Source organism: Tenrec ecaudatus, chromosome 10 (genome assembly GCF_050624435.1).
Source record: "Tenrec ecaudatus isolate mTenEca1 chromosome 10, mTenEca1.hap1, whole genome shotgun sequence".
Taxonomy (NCBI): domain Eukaryota; kingdom Metazoa; phylum Chordata; class Mammalia; order Afrosoricida; family Tenrecidae; genus Tenrec; species Tenrec ecaudatus.
In genome coordinates, this window is record NC_134539.1 from 132,240,600 (window position 1) to 132,263,808 (window position 23,209).

General features: G+C 58.5%; 1 protein-coding gene across 1 annotated transcript; it reads right to left on the reverse strand.

The window, feature by feature from the left end:
- Positions 1–1,429: 1,429 nt before the first annotated feature.
- Positions 1,430–20,496, reverse strand: NGFR (nerve growth factor receptor). The gene is made up of 6 exons (XM_075561661.1): positions 20,298–20,496; positions 12,623–12,764; positions 9,134–9,493; positions 5,958–6,210; positions 4,175–4,335; positions 1,430–3,532 (listed from the first exon to the last, which is right to left on the reverse strand). Exons 1-6 carry the CDS (start codon positions 20,361–20,363, stop codon positions 3,231–3,233), a joined length of 1,284 nt encoding a protein of 427 aa, XP_075417776.1. The 5' UTR covers positions 20,364–20,496; the 3' UTR covers positions 1,430–3,230.
- Positions 20,497–23,209: the final 2,713 nt, after the last annotated feature.

A 23,209-nucleotide genomic window follows, 5' to 3' on the forward strand; every position in this document is an offset into this window, starting at 1 on the left:
AAGAGCCCCCACCCTGTGCTCTAAGAATCTGTCCAGTCTCATCAGAAGGCCCGGCCCCGTCTGGCCCCTCTCCCTCCTCACTCCTGCTGGGCTCCAGGCCTCCAGCCCCTGTGTTTGCTCTTCTCTGTCAGCCCAGGGCCCCTGCTTGAGCTGATCTTGGCCGGGAACACTCCTCCTTACCGTAGGACACTGGTAGGACTGGCGCTGGTTTGGGACCCCACCATCCCAACTACTCCTATCACGGCACAGCACCCTCTATGGGGCCTACATGTTGTGTCCCTTAGAGATTCTGGAAGACAGGGACTTATATTTCCTTCTTCCTACAATGTCTGCCCCCCACGCCAGAGGCTCTCTTAGGGCAAAGGCTGCCCTTTCTCCCAGCAGAATGAAGGCTCCCTTGGAACAGGACATGGGTCTCCCCCATCAGATCGGTGGTCGTGACAGACAAGAGGTTCTCCTCAAGGTTTCCTATTGACTCTGAATCTGTGTGCCAGCGCATACACCCACACACATGCACACACATACCCGAAGCCCCCAACTTCCCCTTCCTGTCCTCTTGACCCTCAGGGTCTGAGAGTGAGAGGGCTGGAAGATAGAAGACCAAGAGCTGCTTCTACCCCATGTCTCCCTCTTGGCTGAGGCCTGCCTGGCTGCTCTTCTTGGCTCCTGAGGTTACAAAGACCCATTGGCTGTACTCTGGCGGAAGAACAAGTCTCTCCCTGCAGCCCCATCAAGGGCCTGGCCCAACAATAGCAGAGCTTGAATGGCTCCAGCCACCACCCAGCCAGCACCCTGGGGAACTCCCAGGACCCGCCAAGCGGGGATCAAAGCCAGGCTGGTAGGAGCTGAGGTCAGGACCTGCTCTGAAGAGCTGTGAGGGAGGATTCCACCGAACGTCAGGCTCCTACACAGCCATCTGGAGCCAGAGCCTGTGTGTGCGTGTGTGTTGGGAGCCTCTGAGTTATGACCTGGCCCTCCTTGTTAGCCTCTATCGCCCTGGTGGTCAGTTTCACTTTTGACAGACGGTCAAGTTCACAGCTGGCCTGCTTCCTGCACGGCTGTTTTCACTTTCCCTGGCCAAGGTCTGGGCCAAAGGGCTCTACTTTCTCCCACCCCCTGAAATCGGCTCTGTGAGAACTGGCTGCAGCGGTGTTCAAACGTCCTCCTTGGGGAGAGAAGAACTTTCGTCCTGCCAAACCGAAGCCCACTGCTGGTGTAGGCCTTCCGGACCGAGAACCACCCAGCTCGCTTTAGGCTACACTCTTTCTGGAAGCCAGTGGCCAACTGAGGGGTTCAAGCCACCAACTTTGGGGCCAGCAGCCAGATACTTACTCACTGTGCTGCCAAGGCTCCGACCCAGCACTCCCCCGTCTCCCCCAGTGCATCCAAACCAGGCTTTCCCCAGGGACTCACTCTGCGTCCATCCTTTCTTTGCTATTTAATGTTCATCATTTATGTTTATGTGGAGGTTTCAGGAGGACCCGAGACATGATTACACAGGATTCAGGGGGGACAGGACAGGGGGGTGGCAAGGGGCCTGGAGCATACAGCCCCCTGCTGGGAGCCCAACGTTTCCATTCTAGCCCAGAGGGAGGCAGGAGGCACCCCAGAACCAAACACATGCTACAACATACTTGCCCTCCCAAAAAAAGTCTCCTCCCCGGCCTCCCCCAAAGGCCAGGGAGAATAAATACTACACGCAAGACTATCCCACACCCAGGCCCACAGGGGCGGGGCCAGCAGGTGAGCTTCCTCCCCGGGGCGCAGTCACAGAAACAGTATCTACATACTATGCCCCTAGTCCCTCAGATGGGGTTAGGAGAGCCCTGGGTGGGAAGGGGTGCCCATCAGAGCACAGGAGCCCAGGGGCTCTTGGAGTCACACCCATTCCAACACACCAGCCAAACAGCAGGGCCAGTGGGGGCAGGGGTGGAGCTGCTTCTGACACCACACGCCCCCCCCCCCCTCGGGCACCAAGCTAGGGAGAAGCAGTCTTTCACAGAGTCCTCTCCACTCAGGAGGGCGCCCCACGGGCCCCAGTCTCTCTCCGTTCCCTCTTGCATCCACACGGGCCCACTTTTCTTCATCACACGGGACGAGACTTCTGGGCTGGCGAGGGGGTGGGGGGCATTCCTCTGCGTGCAGGCCCTTGGACGGCAGACTCCAGCTCCAGTCTCAGCAGTCCTTGGCCCATCAAACCAGGGGCGGGGTGGGAGTGGGGGCGCGGGAAGACGGAGACGCAGAACTCAGTTCAATCCCCTCCCTGCTTCTCTGGCAGCTGTCCCGGGTGGGATTCGGCCTGGGAAGGACCCGACATCGGAGGGAGGGAAACAAGATAACTCATTGTGTGTGTGTGTGTGTGTGTGTTTCAGGGGGGGGGCTTAGTCCTTGACCCCCCAGGGCAGGTCCTAGGGGAAGATGATGGCCTGGGTGGCCAAGGGTCTGGGCCCGAGCTGAGGGCCCCAACACATGGGGGTGGCCCGACCCTCTGACCTCAGTGCCATACTGACATGCCCAGAGGCGGGCAGCTTCACTCTACCAACCTCACAGGGGTCAGGACAGCAGCAGGGGTGGGGGTGGGATGAGGTCAAGTCCACTAGGGTTTGGGCTTAGAGACATTTCCCAGGGGGCGCTTGGCTTTCATCAGAGAGGAGGGTGTCCTATCAACTTCTATAGAGCTGGGAGGCTCTGGGGAAGTCACTGCCTATCTCTGGGCCTTGCCACCCTGTGTGTCAAACGAGGGGTGAACAAGATGTCACGCATATACCCTCTTGAGAGGTCAGAGGTGATGGGACTTCAGAGGGGCTGAGGCCCCCACTCTCCACATTCACAGTGTCAAGTCCATGGCTCTGGCTCCTTGGTCCTCCCCTCTGAGTCTCCAGGGTCTTGTCATAGGGCCCTCCCTACTGCCGGGGGAGATCAGCCCCCAGATATGACCCCAGCAGGCCAGAGGTGGGGGGAAGGCTGGCCCATCGCGTCGTGTGGAGAGCCGGGAACAGAAGGCTTGAGGCGGTGATGAGGCAGGTCTCGGGGGGCTTATTGTGGCAGAGAGGGACTTGGGTCAGATTTTGGGGGCCACCTGGGGAGCAACAACTGGGCCAGGATGGCCTGGGCTCCAGGCTCTGCCCAGAGGAGCTCTGGTGGCTTCCTGCCCAGGGCGCGCTCCATGGGGGAGTGGCTGGAGCATCAGTCCTGGGAATGTGGGGGCAGGGTGGGGGTCCCCGGTCAGCTCACACGGGGGACGTGGCTGTGGACTCGCTGCACAGGCTCTCGACGATGTCGGATCGCTGGATGCGGCGCAGGGCGGCCAGGAGGGTGTCGAGCGTGGCGCTGTCCTGGGCGGCCCAGCTGGCGAGCAGGGCGCGGGCAGGGCAGGCCTCGTGGGTGAAGGAGTCTATGTGCTCCGGCTGGTAGCCCAGCTCTCCCGCCAGGTGTCTCCAGGTGTCCCCCGCAGAGCCGTTGAGCAGCTTCTCCACCTCCTCTCGCTTGGCCGGGGGCAGGCTGCTGTAGAGGCCCCCATCGCCCCTGAGGGCTGCCGGAACCAGAGGGTGTCAGGCCCTGCCCCCACGGGTCCCCAACCGTGGGATGGGGGTAAGGCCCGAAAGGGTCCTAGGCATTTCCCATCCCAGTGGGGAGGGCCTAGAGGCAGAGGGCTATGGAGGGGCCTAGAGATGTGGATTCACTGTCCCCCTTCTCAGGCAGTCCGACTGGAGTCCCTCCACCCCCACCCCAGCCCAGCCCAGCCCCAGCAACTAATCAAGGCCGAGGAGGAGGCCACGGGACTCCATCATCCCTGCCTCAACACAGTAAGTGTCCCTGGCTAGGGTGGCTGATTAGGGCTCATTATTAACATCTTGTTCCCCAGAAGTCCAGGGCGGGAGGCTAATTGCAGCCACTTTAGGGGGTAATTAGGCCCCGGGGGTGGGGGGGACAATTAGCTTGATGAGTCTGGATGCTCCAACGTGTCCAAGTGTCCAATGTGTAAGAGTGCCCCACCGCCCACATCAGCCCATCAGAACGACCCTCCCGTCCATTCCCCTCCCTGGGCTTGCCCATCCATCCACCTCAAGGCCTCCATGAGCCAGGCCCCTTTTTGTTCGCAGTCCTGGGGACTGGGTCATCTAGTCACTCCTGCCCTCCCTGTCCCTGCACCCTGGCACGCCGCGCTCCTCACCCTGGCCCGCAGCCGTCTGCGTGTGGGGCTGCTGGTCGTGCAGGCTCTGGCTGTCCACCGAGATGCCGCTGTCGCTGTGCAGCTTCTCGCCCTCCGGCGGGGGTGTCTGGTTCGCGGGGCGACTGTTGGCTCCCTGCTTGTTCTGCTTGCAGCTGTTCCACCTGGAGCCAGGGAATAGACCCGGCTCAGGACCAGGGCTCTCGGCTCAGCCCGACACCGGCAGCCCAGTCGAGCCGGCTGCTCCGAAAACCAAACTCTCTGCCATCAAGTCGATGGCGACGCACAGTGACCCTACGGGACAGGGTAGGGCTGCCCCTCTGGACTTCCCAGACTGGCATTGAAAGTGCAGACTGTCTCCCAAGGAAAGGCTGGTGGTTTTGAACTGCTGACCTTGCAGTTAGCAGCCCCACACCTAACCACGCAGTTCTGAGACGGTCAGGTTGCCCATCGTGACTCCGACTCAAAACGTTTGTAGAAAACAGAATGGAAAGAGCATGGAATTTTCCCATAAGCTAGTTTTTGAAGCTCTCACCCCATCTGCAATTTCCACTTCTTTACACACCCACCCAGGCCTCCACCAGCAGCTCAAGAGGGCAGAAGGGCACCCAGGGCTTGGTGCACACAAAAGGAGGTCAGTAAATGTTTATGGAATAAATGGTGCATAAGTAAATGACTTCCCAGGAATTCCACTTTTCACAATCTCCCCTTCTAAAATGCTTCCACATGTGTGCAAGGACGTATGCAGGGATTTCCGCTGCTATTCTAAGCACTAACAACAAGTTGAGTGCCAACCAAGTGCCTGGCAAGAGGGGGACTGGTGAAACAATTACAATCCATCCACATGATTGAATGATCGGATCGTCTAGATGTCCCCAGGGAAATTCTCCCCAGGGAGATTAGGTGACAATGTCAGGTGGCCAAGACGTAGCTGTATGTTTCTACTGGTTAAACAAAGAACGAAAGAAACAACCCATGTGGATGCAGAACTGTAAAGCCGTTACCCGGGTGTACTTCTAAATGCCCAGAGACTGCCTGGGAAGGATCCCGTCCAAAGAGATCCTGGGAGGAGAGGGCCAAGGTTCTGGAGATGCTTTTTGGACCTGGTGCACTGGTAGCACAGTGGTGACACGTGGGGCTGTGAAGTGCAGGGTCAGCAGTGTGAGGCCAGCAGCCACTCTAGGGCGAGGATGGGACTTGCTGCTGCTGTGAAGTGTTAGTCGTACCCTGCGTCTACAGACAGCTGTGCCCTGTCCTGCAGGGTCACTGTGACTCAATGGCAGTGGGTGGTAGCAGTTACAGACCTTGGCCTTATTTGCATCCCCCACCCCACCCTACCCCGTCCCCAAACATGTATTATTTTGATTATTTTTTTAAAGAACAAAAAGGAATTTTAAAAACATTTCAATGTCCTCCAGGCATTCTTGCACATCCCAGATTCCTGGCTGTGGGCATCCGGGGATCCTGTGGGACATGGGTGGAACGTGCGTACCGGCCCACCTAGGTAACTAACTTCATGGTGGGTGGGGCTCAGTGGGCAGTGGGGGAGGTCAGTGAGGAGAGCGACTTGGGGCTGGGGAGGTGCTGGGACAAGTCCCACCCACCCCCAGCCCTGTCCCTGACCTTATGCTGGCCCGGCAGGCCCCAGAATGGGACAGCCGGTGGTTAGCGAGGGTGAGCTCCCTTTGGGGTTGGGTTAGAAGAGTGGGTATATTTTCAGGTCAGTCCGAGCAAATGCCTCCTTGGGGGCAAAGGCGCCCACTCTCTGTCCCCCACACTCTCTTACCTCTTGAAGGCAATATAGGCCACGAGGCCCACCACGACAGCGGCCAGGATGGAGCAGTAGACAGGGATGAGGTTGTCGGTGCTGCCTTGGGGCACCACGGGCTGGGAGCTGCCCATGGCTGTGGTTACCACACCTGCCAAAGTACTGGTGACAAGCTCTGGCTCTGGAGGGCCTTCCGGCTCCTGGGTGCTGGGGGCCGGGCTGTCGGAGCCCTCGGGGGGTGTGGCCCGGGTAATCCACCGACCTGGGATCTCTGACAAGAAAGAATGACAGGAGTCAGGTCCTGTTCCATGCTGGCCCCCTCACTCTGTGCTCCTTCCCAAGTCCCCACCACGGGTCCCAGGTGCTTGTGACTGTGTATGATGTCACGATGCAGAAGAGGACCTGGGTCCGTGGCGAAATGGTCTCTAAACTTCCTTCCATGCTGGCCATAGCTGCCATACCAGAACCCTATTCTGTGTCCACTGGGCCCCAGTAGCCTGGCATAAGGAAAACAGAGAGAGAAGAGAAGAGATTAGAGAGAGAGAGAGCCTCAGCTGGCTTCACTCTGCCAAGTGTTTGAACGTCTCTGGTCCTAGCTTGCCCCATAAGACCACACTCACCTTCTCTAACAAAAGATGCGAGGGACTTCAGTCAGGTCAAAGAAGCACCTGGCCCACCCTACCTCTTTGAGAGCTGGCACGATCCCCCTTTCTCATTGCTGGTGCCCTGAGCTCAGGGTTTGGGCAGGATGGTGGAGTGGAGCTCCCAGCTCATGTGCTTCCCGGCAGCCAGTCCCCCCTCCCCTCCAGTTCTTGGACAGGGCTCAGCCTCCGTTTGCCTGCCTGGCTGGCCTGTACCCAGAGGTGGGGCTATACTGAGCAGACAGAGCCTCCTGGGCAGGGAGCAGGGTACAGATGGAGAGAGACCCTATAAAGTAGGTACTACCTGCTGCCTCAGGGGGAGGTGGTGCCTGGCCAACCATCCAGGTACTCTCATGCCATCTGGGCATTGCCAGCCTACCTGGCAGGGCCCGGCCCTTCCTGGCACCAGTGGGTGGGATTTTCCATTCTGCCACCCAGCCAGGGGCAGTGCCAGGGGTCATGGGCTCCTGACGGCCTGGGGGTACCTGTCTGGGCAGGGCTGCCCAGCCTATCTCTCCTCACTTCCCACACAGGGAGGGGGAGCAGACAGGACATGCCATGGAGGTAAAGCAGAGGGCACTGAGCTCTCTAGTCCCCAGCTTGCCCACCCAAGTTGGAGTTGGCACTGCCCACCTCTGCTGGGTCTCCTCAGCTCTGGCTGAAGAGGTTTCAAAGGCCTCCCCTTTCAGCACCTTTGGAGGGCAAAGGCCCCCAGATGTGAATCTGAGGTCCATCTGGCTGGCAGTGGGGAAAGGACTACCATTTGCTGCCCCAGCCTGCCCCTCTCCATCTCAGTGACGGAAGGAGAGGGAGTGACCGGCTCGGCTCTGTCCTCTGGCACCCCAGAAAAGTCGCTAGACCGGGAGCAGTTTCTCTTCTTGACTAGGGGCTGAGCAAGCTGCAGCGGGGCAGGGTGGGGTGGGTAGCCAACCCCAAGGCTGCAGGTACAGCTGTGTGTGGAGGGGTGTCTGTGACCATGGGCAGGGCTGGCCGAGGGACAGGGAGGCTGAAGACCGCGCTGTCCCAGGCGTGCTCCCCCATCTCTCCAGTTCCCTCTGATGGGGGTGGGGGCGGGGGGATGAGATCCAGATGTAGTCATGTCCACCCGCATTCCAGCCTGCTAAGCCCTTGGCAGGTCCTGACAGCAGTTTCCGGAATGGGAGATGCCAGGCTGGGGACTGCAAGGGGGGACCAGGTTAGTCTTCCTCAGGGCACATTTCACTGGGACACGGAACGGAGAGCGTCACCAGGTTGACACCAGAAACATATGTGTAGTGTATGTACGTGAATGTGTGTGTGTGCACTGGGGGTACAACCAAGAATCAAATTCCATTTCCTGAAACGGTTCCTGGCCCTGGAGCTGACATTTAACCCTTCAGAGGCTGACCCTGAAAGGGGAGCAGGGGCCAGGATACACACAACCCTTCGGGTCCCCTGCTCCCTCAGGATAGCTGGGAAAGTGGGTTGGTATCTGGAAGGAATCGGTGAACACCCCAAAAGGCAGAGGCTGCCCTCCCCCCAGCCCCAACTTTCCTCTGCTTGACTGTGTCTCTGACTAAGCCTCCCCAGTGACCGGTCCAGACTTGCCCACAGAACCAGCTGCCTGCTGCCTTCCTGGCTGCTAATCTGCCCTCCCTGGTAGGCCCTGGTACCTGATGCCGCTTGCCTGTCTCCTGGCCCAGGGCCCTGGCCACCGGAACTGAAGTGCCCTCCCCTTTGTCCCTCTGCAGGGAAGGCACACACAGGCCTGGCCTCATCCCAGCTGGGCAGCCACTGCCCCCGAGTGTCAGCTGGAGATCACTGGGTGAGACAGAAGGAGGGTGTGTCCCCTTCCCCCCCCCATCGGCTCACACAGCCCCCAAAGGCAGAGAAAGTCGTGTGGCCCGAATATGTGGAAATGGCAAAGTGTAGGACGCCAGCGCCCCGTGTGCACCCTGCCCTGCTCCCCCACCCTCACCCTTTCTCTCTCTGTCCCAAAGCACCTCCTTCCAATGGCCTCCCTCAGGCCCTGGGCCCCACCTCACCCTTTACTGAAGTGCACCAAAGACTGCCCAGCCTTCAGACGGAAAACCCTGAGGTGGGGCAGCCACGGGATGGGAGAGGAAAAGGAGGCTCAGAGCTCCTCCGGATGTCACCTCTCCAGATTCCACCTCCTGTCTGATGGAAGGGCGGTGGAAGGAGCAGGGAGCGGTGACCGCTATGTGCCTAGACTAGGCCTCAGAGCCCACACGACCCTTTCCTGGGGTCCTCGAGCACGCCTTCCGCAGTTAGAGAAACCTGCTTCAAGGCCCAGGCCCCAGCTGCGGCTGGCCAGAAGCATCCCAGGCCCTGTGGCCACGTGGTGCCCGCCCATGCAATAACCAGCTGGCAGCCAGCGAGATATGCTGAAACTCCTGGCAGACCTATAGTCTCAGAAGGAAATCACGCCAGGGGCCCTTGGGGAGGCCAGTACCCAGAGCCACACCAGCGGGGAAGGGCCCCAGGGGGCCCACGGAGGCTCAGGATGGGGCGCAGGCGGGTCCGGCCCCGCAGGTGCCCCTGCTGACGGCTCACCCTCGCACTCGGCGTCGGCCCAGCGCGAGCACCCGCGCAGCTGGCGCTCGGTGTCCTCGCACACGGTGCAGGGCAGGCACGGGTCCACGTGGTTGGCCTCGTCGGAGTAGGTGCCGTCGGGGCACGCTTCGCACACGGTGTTCTGCTTGTCCTGGCACGAGTACACGAGGCCCGAGCCCGCCTCGCACACTTGGCAAGCCTCGCAGCGGCCCGTCACCTCGTCCTGGTAGTAGCCGTAGGCGCAGCGGCAGACCGCGTCGTCCGCCTCCACGCAGGGCGCCGACATGCTCTGGAGGCCCACGCACTGCGTGCACGGCTTGCACGACTCTGTGGCGCTCACCACGTCCGAGAAGGTCACGCCTGAGGGCAGAGGGGCAGGTGAGGGCGCAGCAGTTAGTCCTTGACGCCCAGGTACCTCCTCCAGGGACGCCCCACCCCGTCACCACCAGCAGCGCGCAGCTTTCTCCATCTCACCCCTGCAGTGACTCCCACACTCTGATTTAGGGTTGCTGGTCCCCACGGCAGCCACTTGGGGAGGGGGTGGGCGGGGCCTGGAAGCTGGTGCCGGTAGAATTTCCAGCAAATTCTCTTAGAGTGTTCCCAGAATGATTAAGAAATAATCTGAGCGTAATTCCTACCCAGCCTTCCCCCCAGGGCCAGAGCTGGGCTGGGTAGCCAGCCTAGGCAGGGGGCCTTCCCCTAGGGGGTCACCCACTGTTGAGGTCTTTCAGGTCGGGGCTCAGGCAGAGCCTGAATGGGAAGGACAATGGTTAGGTGGCAGAAGTTCCCACCCATGGAGCTTCCCCAAGCTGCTAAAGGGCTTGGTTCTTTTTCTTTTTTGGCTTGCCTCTTAAGGGTGCATTGAACTCCAGGCAAGAAAGTTCAAGGGCGGCAGGAGGGCTGGAAGCCAGAATGTGAGAAGGAGTTGCAGGTACAGTCCTCTGCCCTTCACCTGGGAGCTTTCCCAGCTAGGGCTTGACTCACAGGCTCTTAATGAGCACACGTGAGCTTCTGAATCAGGGGAGGGCTGGGGCGCCTTGGTCCTCGCCTCCTCGTGCAGGGAGCGGGGTGGGGGCACTGAGCAACAACTCCCTGTCAGCCCAGGCAGAGAACTCCGTGTGCACCAACCTGCACCCAAGGGGATGCATGGAAGAAGTTGGACTTAAGCCGCTGAGAACCAGAGATGGTGGAGTTGCTCAGAATGTGGAGACAAATAGAAACGGGTCCCACGGGGTCAGGGGGGAGGTAGAGGCCTCTGTGAAGCCAATCTCAACCTTCTCTAAAGCACTGAGGGACCAGGTGGGCACACGACAACTATCTTGTGCAGGGGGAGCCAAGAAGGACAATTAGAGATGCAAAGGGAAGGAACTGAGTTTGGGAGAGGAGGGGAGACCGTTTGGGAGGGGAGAGAAAGGACCGGGGGAGAAGGGCCCAAGGGAGCGAGATGGCAGGTGCCAGGTCAGGCCGATCTGGGGTCCAGTCTGGCTTCCTCACTTAGCTGGTATGCCTCTGGGTGTTTTAACTTCTTGGAACTTCCTTTCCCAATGTTGTGCAATAGCGGATAATAGGCGCCCTGGTGGCGTAGGGGCTACGTGTTGGTATGCTAACCTCAAAGTCAGCGGTTCAAAACCACCAGCTGCTCTGTGGGGAAAAGATGAGGCTTTCTACTCCCTTAAAGGATTGTCGTCTTGGAACCCACAGGGTGGTTGACGAGTTGGAATCGACTCGATGGCAGTGAGCTTGGCATCATAGGGAATGCTCTCTGCAGGGGCAAGGCTGGGGCTGGGGCTGTCAGGTCTGTGAAGTCCTGGGCAAAGCGCAAGGGCTGGGTCAAGGTTGGGCACTATGAAGTGGGTGGTGACAGGCAGGGAGCAGAGAGGACCTGCAGACACGAGTGTCCAGTCATGAACAAGAGGGTTGCCCTGGTCTGGCAGGGAGGTGGGTCTGGTCACACTTGGAGGGGGAGAGGGAGCCCTGCCCATGGGAAGACCCAGAAAATTAACTGAGTCCTCCTGGGAAAGGGTTTTAGGGGGTGTGAAAAATGTGGTCTTTTTTTGGCAGAGAATGAAGGCAGGAGCTTAACGGGTTTCCTTGTGGAAACATTTTGAGGATGGAGGGAAGTCCGCTGGGGTCTCTGTCCCATAAAGTGGGGTCATAAAGGCGGCCTGTTAACACAGCTGGGGGCTGGGGAAGAGAGTCCTGCACAGCCTTAGAGCGCCTGCAACTCCTGTCCCACCTCCCTGTCCCCAGAGAGGCTATGGCCACGCCTACCACCACCCCCACCCACCCCCACCCCCACACACCAGGCGGCCCTTCCTCTCCAGTTCCAGGGAAGAGAGAGGGGTGGGCTGGAATCTGAGCGGTTAAACCACAGCTCAGCTGGGGGAGAACGGGGCGGGCAGGCGGCTGGGTGGCAATGTAGAGGAATCTCCCTACTGGGCGAGGAGACAGAGGGGGTTGCAGGATTCACAGTCTGTGGACTTGGGGAAACCCGGGAGTGGGAGGCCCCAGAAGTGGGATGGGCTATGTGGGAGTGAGGCAGGGCTCGCTGAGGGTCAGTGCAGGCAGGCAGGCGGGCGGGTTCCCAGCCTTTGCATCCTTGTGGTTGGGTAGTTGTTTGGTGCCATGGCGAGTCGGTAACGACCCAAAGCACCCTGTGCACAACAGAAAAAACGCTGCCCGGTCTTGCACCATCCTCGCAATTGTTCCTCTCTGACTTATTAGCTTCCTTGTTCCCAAGTAATTAAGGGACAGCCTGGGCGTAGTCCCCACCCTCATCCCCAGGTGCGCTCTGCAGGCCAGCTTGAGCACCAGAGGTTTCTGGGAGGAGGTGGGAACAGGGTGCTGGACCCACAGCCTGCAGGTAAGGACAGAGGATTGGGGCATCTGACTCAAAATCGCCCAGAATCCAGACCCCTGGTGAAGCCTGGGACCCACCCTCTCTGCTCTATCTCCCCCCCCACCCCAAAGATGGGCTCCTTACCATGGCTCCATCTTAACCCTCTCTTTGCTATCACCCCAGCAGGCGGATAGCATTCCAACCTCTATCCCTGCTGCATCCCACTCCCGCCCCAGAGCTTTGCTTCTTTGGTCAAGGCTGTGGTGGGTGGGATGGGGGCAGGGGGGAGGGGGCAGCGGCCTACTCCCTACCCAGGATCCCCCCCAAGGTCAGTCTCCAAGGTGATTCTCCTCCCCCTCCCCCAAACACACAGAGGGTAAGTGACCGCCATTGATTTTGCAGTGCGGATGGTATTTTTAGCTGGCCTCAGCTACTCTTTCCTGCCTGGCCACACTCTCCCAGGCCTCTGTGCTTTGGGGCTGGGAAGGGGCACTCTTTGGACATCCCCACTAGAGCCCCCTTCTCCCTCTTTGCCTCCAACACTGGGCCAGCCCCACTCCGAGTGCCCATGCAGTCATGGGCAGGGGACCCTGGGCATGCTGCTCCCCGGAGCTTAGGCCCGTCCATCCCTGCCCCCACCCCATACTCACTGTCCAGGCAGGGCTCGCACACGGTCTGGTTGACTCCACAGGGCTGGGCCACGCCCTCACCCAGATTGCAGGCTTTGCAGCACTCACCACTGTGTGTGTACATGCCCGTGGGGCATGCCTCCTTGGTACCTCCGAGGGACACCTGGGGGGGCGGATAGCAAAGCGTCAGAACGTCTAGAGAAAGGAGGGGGTGTCTTCCGAGGGATCAAACACCCGTTCTAATGCCTCCAATTGGAACCACCTGGGCCGGGATGAGCTAACCAGGGAGGCAGGCATGAAACATCAAAGCTTGGGGAGAGGAAGAGTGGAGGGCCAGTGTGCCCCACAGGCTGCTGGAGAGGTCCGTCAGCGCGCTGGGTGCTGACCTTTGACAGAGTTCATTTGAGGTACATGAACTGCTGGAGTCCCAAGGAGACATCACCTTGGAGGTGGACCCAAGGGCCAGCAAATGCCTTTGATCAGAGACACCAAGAACGCAGTTGGTCAGGTTGCGGCTTGTACAGGGCTCTTAGCCAAGCGGGTGGCAAACGCTGAAGTTCTCCCCTAGCTGAGCTGCGCACCTGCGTGGCTGCATCTCCCCAAGGAGGGCAGGCTCTTTCTATCTCGCACGAAGGCTGGCCGGGGGCCCTGCTCCAGGTCCCCAGCTCTACTGGGTTAAACACCAAAAGTAGTGGGGGTGGGGGTGGGGGGTTTCTGAAGAGCAGAAGGTGAAAGGTGGAGACTCCAGTTGGAATCTCCATTCTGCACTGGGCTTCTGGCCTGCCCTGCCTCCTCTTTCTGGGTCGCCATCTCTCCACTGACGCTGATAGAGATGGAGGCAGCTTGGTGCCAATGGGCAAGAGTCTGGTGCCCAGAGAGGGAGAAAGGGAGGCCTGTTAGCAACGAGGAGGAAGTGGCTTCCCTCACTGCCCAGCTGCCTGCTCCGCCAGGGTTTGGTATACAGCCGCCAGTCCTCCCCCTAGACCTTTGCCCCCCCTCCTCACTCCCAGTCACTGGGAGCAGTGTTGGAACCAGGGAGTCAGATTCCTGCCACTAAAGCATCTTTGCTCAGGGACGGAACGATTTAGCACCAGATTCCCTTGGGGGAGGGGCTGCTGGAGGTTTGCTTTTTATTTCTGTTCTTAAAACTCTCTCTCTCTCTCTCTCTCTCTCTCTCTCTCTCTCTCTCTCACACACACACACACACACACACACGCGTGTGCAATGTCTAATAAAACTTAGACAAAGCATCCAAAGCCTGCTTGCTGAGACTCCGAAAACCACGCAGCCCCATGAGATGCAGAGTATGGCTCGAGCAGCCCAGGCGGAGTCAGAGGAAATCTCTGTGCAAGGTCCTGAGAGGCAGCCCTCTGCCTCCACAGTGGCCAGTTCATGGTCAAGGCACTCCTTTTCCTCAACTAGCCAGAGGTCTCTCCAGGGTTTGGTGGGAGAGGAGGGTAAGAGGCACAGGTGTGGTCCCATGAAACTGGTAGGGAGGGTCTACATAGGTAGCCCAGGAGAAGCCAGGTTGGGTGTGGCCACCCTCTCCTCCCAGTGCTGGCAACATCTGGAGACCAGGAGCCTCCTGGGTTCCAGATGCGGACTTTCTTCCAGGAGGCAAGATTCCAGAGGGGTCTGCTCTGGTTCTTTTTTGTCCCTTGTGCTCTGCTTCATAAATGTCACTTCAATGGGAAAGAGGTCACCCCTCCCCTCCCAAAGTAGGCCAAGCCACCCTGTTACCCTGCGGAGTGCAAACGGTGAGCACATGAACCCGTTCACCAAAAGGGGAATTTTAGTCCACCCGAGGTCACCTCAGAAGCAAGGCCTGGCAACCTACTGAAAAACAAAACGCAGCCATAGAAGTCCCGCTGGGCCCCAGTTCTACTCCAACGCTCATGGAGTCACCATGAATCAAAGCTTGGAGCCGGCTGGGTTACAAGGTCTCCCTTCACAGTTCTTGTCCAGCTGGACAGTCCAGCTAGACTGCCAGCTCTCTGAGGACAGGGGCTGTGCTTGCCCTGGTACCTGGTTCAGAACTGGTACACCACACAGGGGGTCTGCCCTATGTAATCATGATGGAATTGAAGGACATGACAGTATTGTATGATCTCAGCCATAGGGAAATAACTTTCTGGAGAGCTGAATGTCCCAGGTCAAGAATCTGCTCCTCCGATCCCCTTGTAGAGGGGTCTAGGGGAGGAGATGAGTCAGTCAGGGTGCGATATAGCACCAATGAAGAATACAGCTTCCCTCTAGTTCCTGAATGCTTCCTCCCCCTCCCCCACACTCTCATGATCTGAATTCTACCTTGCAAGTCTGGCTAGACCAGAGGATGTACACTGGTGCAAATAGGAGCTGGAGGCACAGGGAATCCAGGGCGGATGATACCTCAAGGACCAGTGGTGTGAGGGGCGATACTGGGAGAGTAGAGGGAGAGTGGGCTAGAAAGAGGGAACCGATTACAAGGATCTACATGTGACCTCCTCCTTGGGGGAGGGACAACAGAAAAGGGGGTGAAGGGAGACGTTGGATAGGGCAAGATATGACAAAATAATAATTTATAAATTATCAAGGGCTCATGAGAGAGGGGGGAGCGGGAGGGAGGGGGCAAAAAGAGGACCTGATGCTAAGGGCTTAAGTAGAGAGCAAATGCTTTGAGAATGATGAGAGCAATGAATGTACAGATGTGCTTTACACAATTGATGTATGTATGGATTATGATAAGAGTTGTATGAGCCCCTAATTAAACGCTAAAAAAAAAGAATCTGCTCCTCCAAACCCTAATGATTTTTTTCTTTTTAACCATGGTCCCCACTGCCTCTAGAACATACCTTCCTGGCTCCCCCATGACTCAGGACCGGCCACTTATTCTGGGCTGCGAAGCAGTTTATACTCTTTATCCCCAAAGATCACACTTGGGTCCGCTGGAGTTCTCCCATCAGCTTTGAAGACAGCCTTCTGCCTGTCTCCTTCCTGCTGAGGTTTCAGTTGTCCACCCTGGCTGCCATCGGAGTGTGACCGGAAGCGGCCTCTCCCCCCACCGTTCTCATTGATTAGATGGAATCGAGCGACTCATCCACCGGCCTCCCTGGAAGCCTGTGTAAAGCCAGGTAAGCAGGGGTTGAACTAGGCAGGAGCAAGTCTCTGAATGAAATCTGTGGGCGTCTGTACCCCTCTCCTCAGTTGCCTCCTCCATCCTGGTTCATTACGGACAAGCTGAGTGACCTGGAGTTGTCTTTGGGTTTCTCTGTGCTGTGACATCCCCCACAGTAGGCACCCGCCTCATAGGATTGCTGAAAGCATTCACCGAGTAGCCAAGTCACATGCTTTGAGACCCCCTTTCCTCTTCTCCAAGGTCTCTCTTGCTTCCGTTGTGGCTCCCAGTTGGTGGAGATCAGTAGCGACCTGGGTTCTGGTGAGCTGAGCGAGTACCCCATCTACGGAACTCTCCTGAATGGCAACTGTGAGCAACGCTTCTTCCCAGAAGCCCTCGCTCCTCCCTCTCTTGCCAAGCCTTGCATTTACAGTTGAGGTCACCTAGCTACTAACCACATGCCTGATGTTCCTTTCTCTGTTTCCTCAAAGGAGTCCTTTGGGTGCTATTGGATAGCTAACGGCAAGGCCAGTTGTTCAAGCCCATTGGCTGCTCCTCGGGAGAAAGATGAGGCTATTTGTCCCCGTAAAGATTCACAGCCTGAGAAACCCTCTGTCGTGTCACCATGAGTTGGAGACGACTTGATGGCAGTGGGCATGGAATGTTCAGAAGATCTCAGGCTGCCCCGGTATGTGGTAGATACTAATACCTCACAGGGTTGCCATGAGAAGGAAATGAATAATCTACACATGCGCATCTGGTGTATAGAGAAAGGGTTTTATAAATGTTAGGAGCCAAAGATGGGTCTTGTTGCAGGAAGAGCGGCGAGCAGCTGACCTGGGGCGGGAGGTAGTGAGAGCCATTTCCAAACCAGCTAGACCCAGCGGGCAGGTGATGGTGGTGGCTGTTAAGTGGCATCAAGTCAGCTGTGACGTAGAGGGGCACCGTGTACAACAGAACCAAGCACTGCCCGGCCCTGCACCATCCTCACAGTTGCATTTTGAGCCCACTGTCGCTGTCACTGTGCATCCGTCCCCGTGAGGGCTTTTGTCATTTCTGAGGACCTGGTCCTTGACCAAGCACGGTGTCCTTTTCCAGGGGCTGGTTTCTCCTGATAACATGTCCAAAGTGCATGAGATGAAGTCTGCCCACCTTTTTTGTCTAAGGGGCATCTTGTCACTGCTTCCTCCCAAATATGCGGGCTCCTCTAGTGGTCCGCAGCACTTTCAATATTCTTCCCCAACATCACACACGATTCAGGGGTCGAGAAAATGTCCTCCACCAGGAGAAGGCTAAAAGCGTTATGGAACCAATGGAGGCTTCACTAATTCAGCAATGATATAATGAGTCTTCCCAATGAGACACAGTCCTGATCCTTGGTCTGGAAGTGGCAGGGAGCTACAGTCCTGCGAGGCAGAAGGACTGGCCAAGATGCTGAAAGGGGGAAAGACTCAAAGTCAACTTTCACTCTGTCTCTGACAGATGGGGAAACGGAGGCCCGGAGGGTCCACTCAGGCAGTGGACCAGATGGATGGCCCTGTCCTAAGGCAGGCACTGGGAAACAGGACAGATTACTAGGGCTCTGCTTATGTGCTCCCAAAGCAGGTCTGAAAAGATCGGTTTACCACAACGATGGAGACGTTTGCTACCATTTGTCTTTATTACGCTCCCGCATTTCAAACTTGGCTGAATGCTTCCATCCCATTTTTAAGAATGTTTGCAATCTTGTTATATTTCTGGGCCATTTTTAGGCTTCCCAGACTTTTAAGGGGACTGAATAGGAACATGAGATGCATCGCCTATTGAGAAAGTTAAATTCCTCATAATTGAACAACATAGACATACACACCAAAATAGCTTCAATGTGGCGAATCCCAGTTATCACAATGGATGGCGCCAGTCAAGATTCCTCACATGAATGAAGCCACAGCCTTTTCAATGGATGGAACGGGGCTGCAGGAGTTTGCACATATCTATCTGGAGTGTCTTTGGAAGTCTACACAAATGTAGGAGAGTACTGGCCCGTGCCCCACCCCTTTAGGGATGGAGACATGAGCCAAATACTAGCAAGGTGCTGCTGGGAGATTTGGAGCTGGGGCTGAGGCTCTGTGTGGAGGCAAAGGCGTTTGGAATTCCGAACTTATAGTGCCACAGAAACCAAACAAGCCACGCCCCCTGCAATGGAGTCCATTCTGGCCCGTGGTGACCCTACAGGTCAGGGGAGAACGGTCTCTGGGGGTTTCTGAGACTAGTTCCTCACAGAGGCAGAAAGCCTCATCTTTCTCTTGCGGAGGTACTGGTGAGCTCGAACTCCTGGCCTTGCCCTCAGCAGCCCTTAGCAGCCTGCTATGCCGCTGAGGCTCCAGTAAGCGGGAAGGGGGAGACAAGCTAGTGATCTGGACAGCGTGGCATACCTAGCCGAGCACCATTGAAACTGCCGCCACTCTCACTGGGGAGCTCTTCTCCTGCCTAAGAACCTGGGGGGTCAACTTCCTCATGTGTAAAAAGGTTTACTGGGGGTGGGGGGTGGGGACGGGCGGCTCACAAGGATTAAATGACGCAAGAGAAAGTCCCCAGAGGTGCACATAGTAGGCAGGCAGTACATTTTAGTATTTCCGCCTCCGAATCCCACCCCTCCAGAGAAGCGTGGAGGCGGGGGTGGGACTGGGATGGGCTGGTCCAAGGAGTGAGGACCCTTGGCTGCAGAGCCGCCCGCCCGCCCATTTGCTGCCCAGGCTGCATCCCTATTAGGCGCATTAGCCAGCCCGGCGGCTCCGGTTACAGACGTCTGAATGACAAAGTGCCTCCATTACCGGCGCGGCCCGCCAGCCTGGGCGCGCTCTGGTTTCAGCACTCTCGCCGCGGCCCAGGAAGAAAGTCGGCCCGCGGCGGGGCGCACAGCCGGCTCCGGCCCAGCCGCTGGCGTCCGAGCGGAGGCGAGCGCGGCTAGGGGGGCAGGGGGGGGCGGGGGGGGGTTGGGGAGAGCGGGAACCCCCAGGCCTGCCACGACAGCGCCTGTCGCTCCTCGCCTCTTCTCGACCTGGGCACACCTTTCCGGCCCCTGGGGGTCCATAGGCCACCCGGCTCCCCTCCGAGTCCTGCGGTGTCGGTCAGCACCCGAGCCCCCGGCCACCCCCAAGCGCAGGACGCAGCCACAGGTACTGCCGGCTCCACGGGTCCGGGGCGAGTCTCTGGGAGAGGGCTCTGCTCCCCGACCCCGTACTCCACCGGCGACTTGACTCGGGTCACGGGGTCAGCCCCCCGCCCTCTTCTCAAGAACTGGGGTGTCCTTGGGCGGGAAGCCCAGCCACGCCTCAGCCTGAACTTGCTTGTGGGACCTTGGCCCAGTTGTTGAAACGGTCAGAGCCTCCATTTCCTTCTGCTAAATGGGGGTTTGGGGGTACCGTGCTCAGAGGAGTTGAAGGTGGCCGGGACGGCGGGGACGGAGCGAGTTCATGAGCATCCACTAGGTCACATGGCCTGCAAACCCGGTCAGAACGACCTGGGGGCTCAGAAGCCACTGGGAACCGCAGGAGCAATGGGCGTAACTTTGTGGGTGGGGGCGCGCACCCCTCAGTGCGGACGCGGCTGCAGAGGATTCATGCATGCCCCTCCCCGCCGCGCCCCCTGCGGGCTGCCTCCCGCCGGCGCGACTTGGGGTCCTGCGCTGGCCCGACGACGGTCCCCCAGCAAGCCTCGCACAGACCGTCCCTCCTGGGCGACGCCCGTGTTCCATCTCTCCCGGTCGCGATGCTACTCGAACTGCCTCACAGGAGCGTAGTGAAGCCGCTTACCCTGGGGGCCGGGGAGGGATTTACTCCCCGAAGTGGGCGCTCCTTTCCCAGACCGGCTCCAGGCCGCCGGAACTGCACAACCGGCGAGGTGGCGCGGGAACCGGCCTCTGGGCTCCTGGCATCCGCGCCTCCTCTCTCAGCTCCTTCGTTCCCCCACTGGTCACTAGGCAAGCCCCGCTGCTTGGGGGTCTGCGCCTCCGTCTCTCCTCTTGACGCGCTGTCCTTTGGCCTCTCTAGCCATCTAGCCGTTGTCCCTTTCCGCTGGTCCTCACCACCTACCGGGCCTCCTCCCGCACCTCCCCCCATACCCCTCCCCTTCATTGTCTGGCCCGTCCCCATTGTCCGATGTCCGATCCCCTCTGTCGCCAGTCCCTCCAACCTCCGGCCCCATTGTTCCATCCCCTCTGCCTCCCCACTTCTCCCATCTCTGCCCCATTCGCCTCCTCTCGGTTCTGTTTCACGACCCCAGATATCCTGCCATTCAAGCGTCCTATACGAAGAACCCGGGCATCCGTGAGCCCGTCACCTCCAGCTTAGAGACCCCTCCCAGCTCCCCCCCCAGCTCCCCGCGGTGCCCAGCTGGGCGTCCCCTAGCCCACAGCTTCTCCCTGGAATCCAGGGTCCGCTCCAGGAACCCTCGACGCTCCTCGTAGATCCGCTCCTCCTAGATCCTGGCATCAGAGCCCCTCTCCCCCTCACCCAGCATCTAGGACCTCAATGTCCCACTCTTGTCTCCAGGGGGGCGGCGCCGGCTCCCCTCGAGTTTCCATCCGGGAAGGAATCGGACTCCCTTCAGGCTAGCACTCACCCCCAGGAGAAACAGCAGCAGCAGACGCGGTCCATCCATGGTACTGCCGGCGGCACCTGCCCGCATCGCGGTCTGGCGCGGCCGCGCTCGGCTTTCTGCTCTGTCCGCTCCGCGGACCGATGAGGATGCGCTGCGCTACGCTGCGCTGCGCTGCGCTGGAGCGCCCGCCGCCCGCAGGAGCTGGCCGCTGCTGCGCTCGCTCTGGCGGCGGCGGGAGGGGCTGAGTGAAGCCAGTGCGGCGGCCCCGCCTCCTCCCCGCCCCGCCCGCCCACCCCCGGAACCGCGCCCGCCCGCCCCGCGGCCTCCGGGACGAGAGCGCTGGGAAGGGGAGGGCGTGTGGGCAGTCGCACCCGTGCGCCCGGCTGCCCCTACTCCGCGCCTGGGTCCTCCGAGGCTCTGTCTATCCCAGGTACCCAGTGCCCAGCCCGCGCCGCAGCGCGCAGCGAATCCACACGGATGCTGTGGGTCCAAGGGCCAGGGCAGCCCACTGAGGCTCCCGGTCCCCTCCCGCGTGGACCGCCGCAGGGCTCACTCTCTTGCCCATCTTCCTCCGCCTCTGGCTGCAGCTTCTCTCTGGTGCGGCTCTCTGCCCTGCATTTATCAGCAGAAGTGCCCACTTCTCCACCCCCTGACCCATGCCCACCACTCTTCCTTTCCCCAGCGAGGAGCGCTGCGCTCCGTGCAAACGTCTAATAGGGAGGGAATGCTACTAGGTGGCCTGGGGTGCGGGTGCAGCGGAGCCCTTCCGGATGGAGTCTGCTCCGACATCATTGGAATTTTCAAATGGTGGGTTGGAAGGGATCACAGGTGTGCACACTGAAATAGTCTCTGAAGCTCACACGTGTGCCCCCGACATACTCACGCACTCACACTCGCCCACCTATCTGCGTGGCCCTGCCATGTGCTCTCGGGACCTTGAGGCTAGAGCGGAGGAGAGGGTGGGACTGTGGGATGGTAGGACTGAGTGTCAGGATTGGGGTTTGTAGCACACTCTGTGTGAGCCTGAGGGTGGGTACCTGTGTGCCTGAGAGTGGGGAGGCGCAGGGGAACGCATGGTTCTCCATCTGTCTTATCACACAGACAAGAAATAAGTAGTTGGTAAGTGGTCTCCTAGGTGGAAAACAAACAAACAAACATTGCTGTCTAGTCAATTCAAACTCATAGTGACAGAAATGAACTCATTTCCTGCCCACCCAACAAAGACTGGGGGTGGGGGGGCAGTCCCAGAAGGCACAAGTGGCCATCTTTGTGGCTCTCACATGGGGCATCCGTGGCTGGCCAAGAGAGAGAGGGCAGTGCACAGCTCTTTAGCAGGGATCCCTTCCAACCGGAGCTGCTTCTAAGAATGCTCCTCAGGCTTTTACGGACCTGCCTTTCCTCTCAAAGGGATTCACGAAAGGCAGAAGGGGGCAACATTCGCATTAACAGCAGCGTGGAGCTGCTTACTACCAAGAGTTTTGATGGTGTGGCGTTCACTTAAGTACCCCTTGTTGTTAATCTATGATCCCGGGTACAATTATTACCAAGGTTATCCATCTCAACACTCTTTCAAATGCCCCACAGTATACCATGGCTGGGTCTGGGTTATTAATAATTTTCATCGTCTTGATGGTGTAAGCCTTGCTCGAACAATTACAAACAGCAGTCGTTGCTATTATTAGCAGGACTCCGTGCTTAGCCCAGGACAAGACCCCGCTGAAATGCTGAGTGCTGGCGGGAGAGCCGTCTTAAAGAACGCTGCAGCAGGCGGCAGACAGGCCTGAATGTGAATGTCTGCTTCTTCCTCCAAGTCCCCTGGCTTCTTCCTGGGCCGTCTTAGCAGGTGGCTGCGTCGCGCTTGGCCTCGGAGTTCTGGTCTATACAGCAAGAATGTAAAAGATCCCGTTTGCAGGGCCACAATGCAGCCGGAGAGAGGCAGTGTCCCGTTTATCCCAGAGATACCTGACCATTCTTTATTCAAGCAGCAGGTGGTCAATTGAGCACCTGCTCTGGGACATCCGCTGTTCTGGGCATGGGGAACTCAATGGTAGCTATCAGCAGGTGCCCTCACGAAGGAGATGCTCCTGTGTGGGAGTTATTTGATGTGAAAAGTTATTTTGTAATGTTTCACCTTGGCCTGATGGTGCTATAGATCCCAGGGAATTACTTTGCCAGGATCACCAACATGATGACACGACCGTGATGACTCCGTTCATTAATGTTGCTGCCATTCCAACCATGTAGACCAGCACCTGCAGCACTATGAGCACGATGGCCATGCCCACCAGCACCGTCACAACCACCTGCACCAGATGCCAGCACCGCCGCATGACCCCGGCCGCCCCATCAACATCACTATCAGAACCTCCACAATGATCACTGAACACAATCATCACAATCACTGCCCTATTACACTGTTCTCGCACCAACACCGTCATCACCATCGCCACCACCACCACCTCTCTGCTCCACCACAGACTGTAGGAATTGCTATCCCAAGTGTGAATCGATTCTCCCTGCGTGCTTGAGTCTGTCCCAGTTCCTAAGAACAATATAGCAGAGGCCCCGATGGAAACTTCTCTCTCTCTCTCTCTCTCTCTCTCTCTCTCTCTCTCTCTCTCTCTCTCTCTCTCTCTCTCTCTCTCTCTCCCCCTTTCCTGTGTCTTTGGCACTGGCAGCTACAGCTTTGGGATGTGGCATGGGAGAGGAGTCAGAGGAGCTGACCAGCAAGTGGGACCAGACACATAGTAGAGAAGCAGTACTTTCCCTGGTGGGACTTCAGAACTGGCTGGCTGCACAGAGAGTCCCCCCACCCCACGTCCCACTCAAGGACGTGTGGCCCTGAGGGTGTCTCTAAAACAAAAGGGTTGAGATGATCCAGCAATTCTGCGTGGAGCTGGGGGTTGTTTGAGTGGGTTAAACTACCTCTTCAG

Excerpts from the sequence above, each read along its gene's own strand:
- NGFR (XM_075561661.1), bottom strand. The coding sequence starts at position 20,363 with ATGCGGGCAGGTGCCGCCGGCAGTACCATGGATGGACCGCGTCTGCTG. Across the intron at positions 6,211-9,133 it reads GGCCGACGCCGAGTGCGAGG|AGATCCCAGGTCGGTGGATT; the intron begins GTGAGCCGTCAG and ends CTTTCTTGTCAG. Across the intron at positions 3,533-4,174 it reads GCAGACGGCTGCGGGCCAGG|CCCTCAGGGGCGATGGGGGC; the intron begins GTGAGGAGCGCG and ends TGGTTCCGGCAG.